The sequence below is a fragment of the Bidens hawaiensis genome, unplaced genomic scaffold, assembly GCF_021521415.1.
Source record: "Bidens hawaiensis isolate Kalapana, Puna unplaced genomic scaffold, B.hawaiensis_p1.1 tig00032462_1, whole genome shotgun sequence".
Lineage (NCBI taxonomy): Eukaryota > Viridiplantae > Streptophyta > Magnoliopsida > Asterales > Asteraceae > Bidens > Bidens hawaiensis.
The window spans coordinates 225,981-239,537 of record NW_027505252.1 but is presented as its reverse complement, the minus strand read 5'-3'; the positions used below and the strand labels follow the sequence as shown (position 1 = coordinate 239,537).

The 13,557-nt window shown below is 33.4% G+C and overlaps 2 protein-coding genes across 2 annotated transcripts; one reads left to right on the top strand and one right to left on the bottom strand.

Annotated features, from left to right (window-relative positions):
• Positions 1-218: 218 nt before the first annotated feature.
• LOC143611863 (ABC transporter B family member 25-like) lies at positions 219-5,889 on the top strand. Its single transcript, XM_077085986.1, has 17 exons — positions 219-425; positions 523-591; positions 703-738; positions 819-893; positions 1,840-1,964; positions 2,043-2,142; positions 2,214-2,385; positions 2,482-2,600; positions 3,289-3,399; positions 3,649-3,793; positions 3,894-4,026; positions 4,128-4,203; positions 4,288-4,353; positions 4,446-4,553; positions 4,631-4,738; positions 4,816-5,013; positions 5,517-5,889. The coding sequence occupies exons 1-17, from the start codon at positions 345-347 to the stop codon at positions 5,718-5,720; spliced, it is 1,926 nt and encodes a 641-aa protein (XP_076942101.1). The 5' UTR covers positions 219-344; the 3' UTR covers positions 5,721-5,889.
• A 5,863-nt stretch (positions 5,890-11,752) lies between these two features.
• LOC143611880 (uncharacterized) lies at positions 11,753-13,279 on the bottom strand (the record flags this gene model as incomplete). Its single annotated transcript, XM_077085997.1, has 4 exons — positions 11,753-12,140; positions 12,883-12,954; positions 13,037-13,116; positions 13,211-13,279. Coding segments are annotated over 4 exons (303 nt in total), but the record flags the coding sequence as incomplete, so codon positions are not given.
• Between the last annotated feature and the right edge of the window lie 278 nt (positions 13,280-13,557).

The following is a 13,557-nucleotide window of genomic DNA, read 5'->3' as shown; positions in this document are numbered from 1 at the left end:
TATAATAATTTGCCTAAATAATTAGCCTAAATTAAGGTATTTTTGTTCTGTATATAAATTATTGGTCTTTTAATAATAACATTAAAGTTTCCATTCTGAATTATTAATTTATTATTGCTAAAATAATAAATAATAAATAATAATAATAATAATATCACACCATATATATATATATATATATATAGAAGCTACAGTCCACAACAAAACCCTTAACGTAACTAATGACGTCAATCTTCACACCATCAAGATTCTATAAATATACTAATACTAATTCTCATATAATTCACCATCATCAAAACTATTAATATAAATTTCAAATCAATTCATTCACCAATTAAATCAATATGTTCCATGGTCATGGTGGTGGTGGTGGTGGTGGTATGCATGGATTAAGAGGTGAAAGAACCCCACTGCTTAACAGAAATGTAAATATTATTAAAAAAATATAAAAAAATTCAATTTTTATATATTTTTTACTGATTTTAACTGAATTTATAATGATTTTGGTGAAATTGGTTTCAGGGTTTGATGAGAAATGATCCATTGGCTAATGGTGAGCAAGGAGATCTTGAACTGGGAGACGCAGTGCCGGTAATTCGGAATCTTGTTTCGGGTTTATGTTTGTGCATATAAGGTGTTTGATGAAATGGCTGAGTGAGAATTTATGTGAATTTTTTTAACTTTGGGTTTGGAATGTTGTAGGCTGCTAATGTGAGTTATGTTAGAGTGCTTGCTTTGGTAAGTGGATGTGATTTTTTTGGTTTATGATTGTGTTGTGTTTTTCGGTTTGATTTAGATGGTTGTTGATTGTTTAACAGGCGAAACCTGAGGCGGGGAGATTGATTATTGGTACTATCGCGTTGTTGATTGCTTCCACTTCAAGTATATTGATTGTATGTGTACATATTTTTCTCTTTTAAATTAAAAAATGTGCATATAAATCACTGATTTTAGTGTCATCAAGTCATTTTGGTTACTCGGGATTTATTTAAGATTAAAGTGAATTTAATAACAGTGATTAGCTCGATTAAGACTATTCTGACTTATGGTACTTAGGATGCTTAGGGGTTCCAAGTGGGCCATAGCAACTTGTGCACTAGTGGCAAGTTCGGTGATCAACAGTAACTCGACCGAGTTACTGCTGACACGCAAGTTATAGGTAGTAACTTAGCTACTTTGCTGATGTAACTGAATAACTGTCAGTAGACTTGTAAACGAACCAAACATTCAGTGAACTGTTCGTTAACCATTTGGTGGGAAGTTCAATCATGTTCGTTTATTTAATAAATGAACGAACATGAACGCATGTCTCGCTCGTTCATATATGTTCGTAAACATGCTCATTTTCCTAATAAACGAAAACGGACTCTTTACCCCATCCATTTAGTTGTTCGTGTTCGATTGTTTGTTTGGTTAAAGTTAAACGAATGAACACGAACATGCCATTTTCTTATTCGTTCAGTTTGTTATAAGCGCTAACAATTTTTGTATTCTAGAGTTGCAACGTTTCCACAAAACACTCTGAATATTCCTCACTAATAAAAGGAGGTCTTTGTTGTTTTTGACGTAACGTTTTTGCATACGAATTCTAGTATGGTTTTCTTATAAAAAAACAATATCATTCCTGTGTTTTCTTCGAGTTATCCGGTTTTCATAGATTTTGGAATTTGGGGTACTGTCAAAATACTTTAATTTGAAAGTGATTCATACATAATTCAAAGATATTATCCAAATATCTAAGGATTTGCAAACTATGAAACCTACATGCCAAAATACACTAATTCCAAGATATAATTATATATATGGTTAAGCATTATGATTTTATTATTTGCATTGCAGCCAAGGTTTGGTGGAACCATAATTGATATCGTTTCGGGTGATCTCCGAACGCCTGAACAGAAAAGTGAAGCTGTAAGCGAAGTCAACAGAACCATTCTTGGAATCTTTCTGATTGTTATAATCGGGTATGGAATTTTTTAGCTTAGTACTTCAATTTCTTTAATAATTTGTCACGACAATTTTGACCCGTTTGCTGTGTTCAGTTCCATCTGCACCGCACTTAGAGCATGGTTATTTTCTTCTGCAAGTGAAAGAATTGTTGCTGCATTGAGAAAGAACCTGTTCACACACCTCATTAATCAAGTAAAGATCACTTTCTGTTTACAAAAAAAAAAAAAAATCATTTTGGTTTGATTTTTTTAATATTATTGCAGGAAATAGCTTTCTTTGATGTCACACGAACAGGGGAGCTTCTTAGCAGGCTTTCTGAGGATACCCAAATCATTAAAAACGCTGCAACTTCAAATGTTTCCGAGATTCTCAGGAATCTTTCTACTGCGTTTATTGGTCTCGGGTTCATGTTTGCTACATCATGGAAGCTAACACGTAATGCAACCGTTTCGGTTAAAAATTAAACTTTGATTTTCATTTTGGCAGTTTCAATATGTTTCTTATAATTTTTTTTATTATTGTTTTTATTAGTGTTGGCTTTGGTTGTTGTTCCGGGTATTTCAATTGCTGTACGCCAAGTTGGACGTTATCTTCGTGAAGTTTCTCACAAGACTCAAGCTGCTGCAGCTGTTGCTTCTTCAATTGCCGAGGTTTGTTTGTTCATCCGTTTTATTTCAAAATTGAAATGTATTGAAGGTTTATGATTTTTGTAACTATAACATTAAAATGACACAAGTTTGTTGTCAAGATTTTCTTGAAAAAGAAAGACCATTTTTTGTAACTATCTTCAAGCTCCATATATCTCAATTTAGAGGTGTGAATGGGTCAGTTTTGGGCTCAAACCGAACCAAAAACTGAAAATTCGGTTTTTGGATTTTTGAAAAGCATTTAGTTTTACCATTTGGCCTTGAAAATTTCGGGCCGAAAAAGAAATGTTCCAATATAATGAATTTGGGGCCTAAATGCCTAATATTGATTTTGTTAATTAATGATTAGTTGATTATTACACATTTGGACCTAAATTTTTGCACTACACCATTTATTAGTTTCTTGTCAATTACTTAAATTCGGTTTTTTTCGGTTTGGTTTCTGTCAGTTTTTGGTTGATAGCAAAACCAAAATCAAACTGAAGAATCGGATTTTTAGGAAACAAACAACCAAACTGTCAGTTTCATTGATTCGATTATTTTAGTTTTCATGCCCACCTCTACGTGTCATTAAATTGCAATATTTAACTAGACCAGTAGTTCATGATAATTTGTGGCAGCTCTCACCAAATGGAAGAAATATTAGTTCTCAAAATTTACTTTGCCATATGAAAATTTTCTTGCTTTGTAGGAATCTTTTGGTGCGGTGCGCACTGTGAGATCTTTTGCTCAAGAGAGCTATGAGATTTCAAGGTACTCTGAGAAAGTCGACGAAACGTTAAAACTTGGACTTCAGTATGCTGTGAGTACTTTTTCAACTCTCCTATTGTTCTTTTCAACACATTTTTTTATCACAAAAATAAATTCCTTATTTTCTCAACACATGTTTTATCGTATAAACATATTCTTTTCACACATATTTTAACATAAAAACATAATCTTTCTTTTTCAACACATTTTTATCATAAAAACATAATTTTTAAACACATTTTTGTTTATCATAAAAACATAATCTTTTGTTCTTTGAACACATTTTTTTTGTTATTTGCAGAAAGTAGTAGGTTTATTCTTTGGAGGACTGAATGCAGCATCAACGCTATCAGTTATCGTAGTAGTGATATACGGCGCTAACCTAACAATAGCAGGCTCCATGAGTGCGGGAAATCTTACTTCCTTTATTCTTTATAGTCTCACCGGTATTTAAATCATAAACCATTGTTTTATTTTTTTATTTCCATAAGATGAATAAATTTGAATAACCAAGTATTATTATTATTAATTTTTTTTTGTTTGCAGTTGGAACCTCTGTTTCTGGGCTGTCTAGCATTTACACCGTGGCAATGAAAGCTGCAGGAGCAAGTAGGAGAGTTTTCCAGCTTCTTGACCGTGTTTCTTCGATGCCAGAATCAGGAAAGAAGTGTCCCATGGGGTTAGTTTAGTAATTTCACCCTCTCAGTATCTTGTCTTTGCTAATGATACACATTGTTATAAATTATAACTTTAAATTATATGTATGTTTTTTTATTAAAGGGATGGAGATGCTGAAGTGGAGCTGGACGATGTCTGGTTTGCATATCCTTCGCGTCCTCGTCACATGGTGCTCGAGGTAATTATACTTATTAAAATATAACATACACTATTAAATAAAAAGACAGTTTTGAGTTTTGACATGTTTTTATTATTATTCCAGGGTATAAATTTGAAACTATCTCCTGGTTCAAAAGTTGCACTTGTTGGTCCTAGTGGTGGTGGAAAGGTACAACTAAAATTATTAATAAATGATTATAAAAAAATTATTTTTACAATAATAAACTAAATATTTGAATAATGATTTTCTTCTTTTTGCAGACCACGATAGCGAATCTGATTGAAAGATTTTATGATCCGGTTAAAGGAAGAATCTTGATAAATGGAGTTCCTTTAGTAGACATATCACATGAACATCTACACAAAAAGGTAAATAATTAAAAATCAAAACTTGATTTTTTTTTTCAAGATTGACCGTAATAGCTGACGTGTCAACAAAATGCCAGATCAGCATAGTGAGTCAAGAACCTGTACTTTTCAACTGTTCAATTGAAGAGAACATTGCTTATGGACTTAATGGAAAAGCAAGTGAAGAAGAGATTGAAAAAGCAGCTGTAAGTGCTTGTTCAAACTTCAAACCGCACATGTTTGACTATGTTTGACCGTGACTCATAACCGTTGATCTGTACAGAAAATGGCGAATGCGCATGATTTTATATCGAAGTTTCCTGAAAAGTATAAGACGTTTGTTGGAGAACGTGGAGTGCGGCTTTCGGGAGGTCAAAAGCAGAGAGTTGCAATTGCAAGAGCTTTATTGATGAACCCGAAGATTCTTCTTTTAGATGAAGCTACGAGCGCATTGGATGCCGAAAGCGAGTACTTGGTTCAGGTCAGTTAAATTTGCATGCTTTCTTCAATATTCAATACTAATAATATCAAAATTTTCGGTAGTGAAATTGGGCTCAGTTGATCCGAAACATTGACTTTTCTATAAATTTTTGGTGTCAAATATTATTTTTAAGGTTTTTGAAGGGGTGGTTTGACCTGAAACATTTTTTGTCTATAAAAAATCTAGTTTTTGATATGATAACTGAAATTTGTAGTATTTTAATTATGACAACTTTTAAATAAAATGATTTAAGAGGTTTTTTTTAAAAACTCTATATAGATTATTTGTGTGTAAAACATGATTAAAAAGTAAAATGATATATGGTTATTGTGTATGTTCAATAACCAACACTTGTATATTTAAATAACAATATAACCTTTTAAGTCATTTAAGGTTTTATGCACTACAACTTGTATATTTCAATAATAATAATATAACTTGTATCTATACTGCTTTGTTTCATAACATATATAATTGACTGGTGTAAATGTGTTTTGATTTAGGATGCTATGGAATCTTTAATGAAGGGAAGAACGGTTTTGGTGATCGCACATAGGCTTTCAACGGTAAAAAGTGCAAATACGGTGGCAGTTGTATCGGATGGAAAGATAGTTGAACAGGGGACCCACGACGATCTCCTAAGTAACGATGGTATATATACCGCGTTAGTGAAGAGGCAGATAGAAGGGGCTAAAACCGAACTTTAGTTAAATCAGCTAAACTAAATAAGATATGCTTGATGGATATCGAGTTTTTTATTCAAATTGCGCGTTTGATGTATGGGTTACACTCCTGTTTAATCAAGCAACTGTAATGGACAATGACCCCTTTTACAAGTGTTTTATAGATATGGTTTTTGTAGGGATTGATGAGATTTTGTGTGTTGGTTATGGGCACCAAAATAACAGTATGTTCATAGGGGTGTTCTTCGGGTTCGTCTTTCGGGTTTTGGGTTTTTCGGGTCAGGTTCTTCGGGTTTCAAGGTTTTAAATCTTGACCCGAAACCCGACCCAAATCTCTCACGGGTTTTTCGAGTTCGGGTTATTTTGGGTTGGGTTAATCGGGTTTCGAGTATCCTATAAAAAAATCAAATTTTTTAAAAAACTAAAATATTAAAATTAAAACAATATATTCTTATTTGCTCATAATGCAAGTAACCAAATAATAAACCAACATGACTCGATAGAACCATTCAAAAAAACAGTAAGACTAATTCGAACCATGATCGTCTTCAAACGGAGTGATTTGGTTGTTCGATTACGGTTGTTATTAGTAATAAACGGAAAACATAAATTAACCATAAACACTCGATCCATAATAACTACTAAGACATAGTCTATTACTCTATTATACCTAAAAAATATATTTAATTAAAAACTAAAAGTTTATCGGGTTTTTTCGGGTTGACCCGAAACTTATAAATCAAACCCAAGAACCAACCCTAATTACTTCGGTTCGGGTTCGGGTTAATCTTTTCTCGGGTTCGGGTTTTTCGGGTTGGGTCAGTTCGGGTATGGGTTTTCTCAGGTTGGGTTTCGGGTTTCGGGTAAAAGTGACAGCCCGTGTGCATAGGATTTTGTGGAGAATTGCATTTCAAGATACAATATAGCAACATATATAGAATCTCTATTCTCTTATCAACAATTCAACACTACGCTTTGTAGTAATATGTTGGTTAAATTTCAAGTAACTAAAGCATAATGTTCGGTTTCTAACACGATTAGTAGTTTTCTCATGATGTTACACCAACGAAGTACATAACCAAGCATATGTTTCTTTGAGAGATCGATTAGTGGTGCACATAACCAAACGTAGTGTGAATATCAGTAGGAGGCAGTGTTGTTGATGGTCCTGCTCTATCGGTTTTGACAAAAGTTCTAGCTAGGCAAATCGTAACTAGTCGGGTTGATCGGTCAGCTATTTTTAGGAACATTTTTTAAAGGGACATTTTTTTTATCATAAATACATATACATACATTTATTTGGGGTTGGGGTTGGGGGGGGGGGGGGTAAATAGGATTTTGGTATCATTTTGTTATTTTTGAATATACCCAACAATTTTTTGTGCATGTACGATGTATTAAACGTGTAACGAAATTCGTTTGGTTATATCACGTTAATAGAACTTCATTGCTAAAACGAACATGAAAACGTATGTACAAAGCCACTAGACGGCAACACCATTTTCACAAGTACAAACGAACAAGAACAGAAACGAGGAATATCATAAGTGAACCTAAGAGAAAGACAACACCAATCGAACCACCAACTAAACCCACGACCTCCATGGTTCGAGTCATCATGGCTACATGACCATTCTTGTCTTGAGTTTCATAGTTGGTATATTGCATTGAGTTATTATTCTGGTTCCACCCAATATGTTCCAACTTCTCATTCTTCATCACTTGTTCTATTCTTGCTCTCAACACACCAAGGTTTGCATCCACTATGTTGGATGAACTTCCTATAACCAAAAAATATATAACCATTACTATATTAAAAAATTAATGCAAAGTTTATATATATATAATCAAGTGAAACTTTTTAGAGTTGAATAACCTACTTAAAATTTAGAAATGTTTTCTAGTAACCTAATTACACATATTAAAAGCTTCAATATTATTATATCACAATATTAATGTATCACATAATCTATAAGTCTTTCGTAAGTAGTGGTTATGAATGCAATACCAACATAATTATAAAAAGTAAAAACAAAAAAAAGGCACGCTTAATTTATCATTATTTTTTGTTAAAGTCCCGAACTTGTTTATACAACACATACTTGTAATAGAAAAACAATTGACTCGTTACCCGCTAAACCGGTCAAATTTTGATTAGTTGATGTTGCAAGCGTCCAAAAATGTTACATAGATAAGAACATGTTGATGATATAACATGATGTGAAGTTTTACCAAAGCGGTTAAAAGTTGATGAAGTAACATTTTATGTCAAACAAACTATCAAGTATCAACCATGCCCAAAACTACCAGCTTTCGTAAACAACAAACAGAAATGATGAAGTGAATGTCTTTATCGAGGTACCATTATTTTTGCACGCTTGAACCCGTTTGGATCACATCTAGACAAATAAAAGCATGCGTATGACATCCATGTCAACAAAAATTTGGTACATGACATCCACATGTGATGATAGAAAATATACAGTTGATTTATAACTAACTTGAGAGACTATTTTTTTTATGTAAAATTAGAAAATATGTTGATTTTGTATTCTTTGTAGTCACCTTAATTATTTCTATTTGCTCAAGGTACTTAAATAGTTAAATCTAGGACAAAACTTAATAAATACAAAGTTAAATTCCAAATCTATGAGAGTATATACACACATATATACATATAAATAACATACACACCCACATACCCATATACATGTATATACATACATATGCATGTTTGTAGCAAAAATTACTAATACTTCAACAAAGACTATTAAAAGCCGATTATTTTGGGCATGCGAAAACCTTCGCTTTCTAGTAACCTTACTAAATGTTTCTAATGTATACGAAGCGAATCACATATATTTTATAAAAAACATGAAGATTCAAAATAGATTATATATTGCATCATGTCAAACATATGATTCTTTTCAAAAGGTATTTAAATATGTCTATAGTGTACCTTCATCTTTAAAGCTTTGGGATCTTATTTGAATAAACCTTTGTATTTTTGGCTTAGAAATGGAATAACAAGGAAGAGAGGTAATTGAGGCTACACCTTTCATTGTAACTTATTATGTTGTTGATTAGCAAAATAACTTGACCTTATTTATAGAGATAACATGTGTTATTAATGAGTAATCATTAAAACTTATTTGATAACTATTATTCCCCACCTAATCAATACTAAATTACTAATATATGCTACTTATGGTTTTTAGTTGTATTGTTTATTAAATTTTGCTTGACACATATTTACTAAGTGGGCCAATTAAATTTTAACACTTTTCTTCCCTTCAACCTTTTGTTTGTCACTTTTGTACTTTTTATCCATCTTTGATCAAACTTTGTTACAATTATAAGTGTCCAAAGAAAATCAAGCTTTTATACATTTTCATACAAGTATTATGCTCATGAGTTTATAAACTAATTGTAAATGATATAATAGGTGAGACTAAACGTAACCCTTATATGTTGAGCGCACATCCTCGTGAATGAAAGTAAAGAGATCATGTGACGAATTTAGCAGCAGGAAAGGTACATTTAGTAAAAAACCATAAGAGGAAGTAAGTGTAGCACAAGCTAATAATAATAATAATAATAATAATAATAATAATAATAATAAAAAAAAAAAAGTTTACATTTAAAAGCATAAAAAGTAGAATTTTTTAAATATAACTATGAATGTTTTTTTTCATATGAAGATTTAATCACTTCATTCACATTTGTTACTTCTTTCACGTACAAATTCATAAGTTCATAAACCGTTTTAAATATGTCAATTCACCAATTATAACGGACTCACAAAGTTGTAGTACGATTCATCATAGAGTTTTCTTCTCCATCCGGCTATAATTCAGAGTTGTAGCTTACATTTTCAAAACTACTCACTTTTTATAATAAAATTCCGAACGAATTTCATAGTCAGGGATGCAATATCCGGGTTCATCTCACGTTTTCTATAAATAAAATTCCAATGAATTTCAATAACAAAATTAGCAGACATCCTAGAAAAAAAAAAGATGAATAAAAAGCACGCAAGTTGTCAAAATACGTAGCGTTTGTGATCACGCCAAAATTGACAATAAAGTTGTTATTATGTATATAGTATTAAAAGAAACAATTAGTTGAAGTGAAAGTACACATTCCGTGATTAAGATGTATTATTATTGTACACTAATAAATTATTAGTATTGCCATATGTGTTGCTAACAATGTATTAGTGTGCTAATGGTTAAGTTGATTAGGCAGAAAGCAATGGGACTAATTTCACTTTTAACCCAAAAAAATAATTTGTTCAATGTCATAATCTAAGTTTAAACTCTTGTAGTTGGTTGGGCGTCTATCAATCTTTTGACCAAATTCCTCCACACTAAAAAAAACTGATTTAACTCATCGAACACCGAATTAATCGAAAAAGCACAGCAAAATAACAGACCCAAACTAATAAGCGATTGCTCAGATAGTTTTATTATTTATAACAAAAGGTCTCGGTTTGTTTTGTTTAAATTCATTCTAAAACCGAACCAGACCGCGCCAACTTGTTTGACTGTTTTATAATTTGATTTGTGGTCCGAATTTATTAATAAATGATTTTGTAAAATATTTAGGCCCAAGTTCAATATTTTGGGCTAAAACTTCTCAATGATAAAATAGTACAAGTCCAAATGTAAAATAAAACTGGCCCACAACCGAACCGAACTCGATCAGCTTCCTAATACCGAAAAACCAATTTTTGGTTTTTGGTCCGTTTAAACCCAAAGCCGACCCATACACACGTGCGCCCTACTCAACCCCGTAATTAGAAGCCTCATGTTCTAAAAAAAGTATTATAAAATCATCACAAAAGTGATTATTACTAAACGAAAAACAAGCTTAGGAGCAGTACTCCAACGGTATCACGATGACTTTCTATAAGGAAGATCATCAGTTTGGGTCTCGTTCTTGTCAAAATGGTTATGCGCGAGCCAAGGGTTTTACCAGCGTCGACCTTCGAATTGTGGGTTGTTCGGTTCCCCTAGAATTGGTGATGGGTCAGGTCATGCGATCACAGGCGTAAGTGGCCATTCGCTAATAGGTGTATCCAGGTGACCAGAATTTATTGGTTTAAAATAATAAACTAAACAAAAAACAACCACAAAACTGCATAAGTGGACATTGTAATAGTTCACAACTTAAATTGTTTTTGACACCCTAAAAAGGCTTTTTAACTGATTTATAACTTCAAAATCCTCTACAGGTTGTAGAACATGTTAAGCCCTCATCGATCAGAGCACTCACCATCTACTTTCATTGTTCAACTCTTGAACCGACAGATCCGTTTGCAACTCCTTTGATATATTACCCAAATGATAGTCTACAATCATTCTACACTTCACGTACTTTGCATGTTCAGTCGTAAAATGACAATAATTTGAATTTGAAGAGTTTAGTTTTTGGCAATGTTGCAAAAATCCCGACTAGATACTAATTAATCCCCGATTAATCGCTAGTCCCCACTTTACTGATTAATTTTGGGCTAGTCGGCCAATTAATCGATCAATGGTCAAATCCGGCCAAAATCACCGGTAGCTTGCGAGATTCCGTCCAAAATTAGCACGCCCAACGATATTCCGACCAAAATCAGTGGTTTCTTGTGATGTTCCAGCAAAAACCAGCGGTTTCCGGTGAGATTCCAGTCAATTTCCGGCCAAAATATGTTTGTGTATATATAAAACTGAAAATTACATACAGAAAATTGTGTGTGTGTATATAAAACTGGAAGTCTGATCCAATTAATCCCGATTAATCGCGAGTCCACGCCCCACCGCCCGACTAGCGACTTTTACAACATTGGTTTTAGGTGTACCAAACCAGACATACTTATGCTCTTATTTCTTAAGCAATACAGATCCAGAAGAGGGCTTAGTCGTGGAGCTGGATCGGCTGGGGTCCAGCAGAGACGGGTCAATCTAGAGCTACTTCTGCCATCGGTCTTAAAAACCGATCTATTTATTTTAAAACGATAAAGTAGACATTGGGTCTAGGATCGTGAGTGCCGCACATACACAAGATATTCAACTACGATACCAAAATATAAAAACGAAACTCTTAACTAAGTTGTACTTGAAGAAAATACAAATAATAAAAATAACAATGCCACTAGCCTGGAGGCAGCAAGTTAACCACACAAAAGTGGATGCAACAACAACATACCGCGCGCTAAAGCAAGCTTATAATAATACTAACTACTAAGCAACCAAGTCTTTTATCCGAAACTAGTTAACCACTGCACACGATTGTTAGGGCTACCGATTTGTACACTGCCAAGATTTATATTCATCCTAGACCAATATTAACATGGTATGTACCAACGTTTTTCCACATCACATGTCCATCTCGTCAAATATTTCGCCATCGTCCTCGTAGTAGATTCCGTCAGTAGGAAAACCATCCATCACCAGATTGCTGCAACAAATATGTATTTACTGACTTGCTTAGATGAATGGTTTTGGGTTGAAGGTTGACTTTCAAACACATTTTTATATTCTAGTTTTAAGTGGGTTGACGAGTCGACGTTTTTAATTAAACAAGTTAAACATGTCAACCCAAACATGGCCCGTTTAACTTAACGGTAGGGGTGTTCATCAATCGTGTGGGCCAGTTTTGGGCTCAAACCAAAATTTTGGTTTTGGTTTTCGGTTTACAGTTTTAGCGTTTGGGCTTGAAAACTTTTGGACCAAAAAAATTGGCACATAATAACAAATTTGGGCCTAAATCTTTTTGTTAATCAATGATTGACTAAGTAATTATTACGCACCGGACTAAAATATTTGTTTACACCATTCATTAAGTTTTTATAAATTACTATAAATTTGGTTCAGTCTTTTCGGTTTTAATTACATGCACAACGAAACCGAACCGGCATTCAGATACGAAAACATAAAACTAAACCGTCAATTTTCGTGTGGGTGATTATTTAGGATTCGTATACGGATTTGTATTTTCGGTTTCATGCATACCCCTACTAAATGGGTATACAAGTCAAACCGAACAAGACCTGTTTTCTAAACGAGTTAGATTAAACGGCCCAAAACATAGATTATTTTATAGCCATGTCAAGACTTGCCACCTTTATAAGTATTAATGCTTTCTTTTCTTATAAAGTTTACAAAAATAACAATTTTAGACACCGGTTTTGACGTATTACCTTAAACAGCTGAAACGTAAGCTCACAACACGCTTGAGTTTTCGATTGTAGAAGAAGAAATTGTATGACCACCTGCAAGAACAAACAGTTGACATATCCGGATAATCTAGAAAACGGATAAAAAAAAGTTTAAAAAATCGAAGAATATTCTTACAGAGCTCCTTTTTCTATGAACGGATCCGCATCAGAATTGGGGTCATAACTATAGATTTCACATTCTGCTAAGTTGATAACCTGAAATATCACAACCAGATCCAATCAACATCAAACCGCATGCACTTAAGATTGAGAATGATGGATGGTTCTAGAATGTTCTAGAATATATTACCTGATCTAAAGCTTTGTATAAGGTTTCTAGTAAGGAACCATCTTCATCAGACTCATTCCATACCTGAAATCGCAAGTTAGATCATGTGGAAACAAGCAAAAAATGCACCTTGGAAGCTTCTACAATGTTATGCATAATACATTAATACCTTGGATGCATCAGACATCATCATCATCATCATCATCATCATCATCATCATCATCGTACTCAGTATATCCCACCAATAGCAATGCTATGGTAGGGTCTGAGGAGGGTAAGATGTAGACAGCCTTACCTCTATCCCATAGGGATAGAGAGGCTGCTTCCGGTGAGACCCCCGGCTCGATAGTAGTTTTGCATCAAGCCTT

Coding starts and splice junctions, on each gene's coding strand:
- LOC143611863 (XM_077085986.1), top strand. CDS start 345: ATGTTCCATGGTCATGGTGGTGGTGGTGGTGGTGGTATGCATGGATTA. Junction 739..818: donor ATGTTAGAGTGCTTGCTTTG/GTAAGTGGATGT, acceptor ATTGTTTAACAG/GCGAAACCTGAGGCGGGGAG. Junction 894..1,839: donor CCACTTCAAGTATATTGATT/GTATGTGTACAT, acceptor TTTGCATTGCAG/CCAAGGTTTGGTGGAACCAT.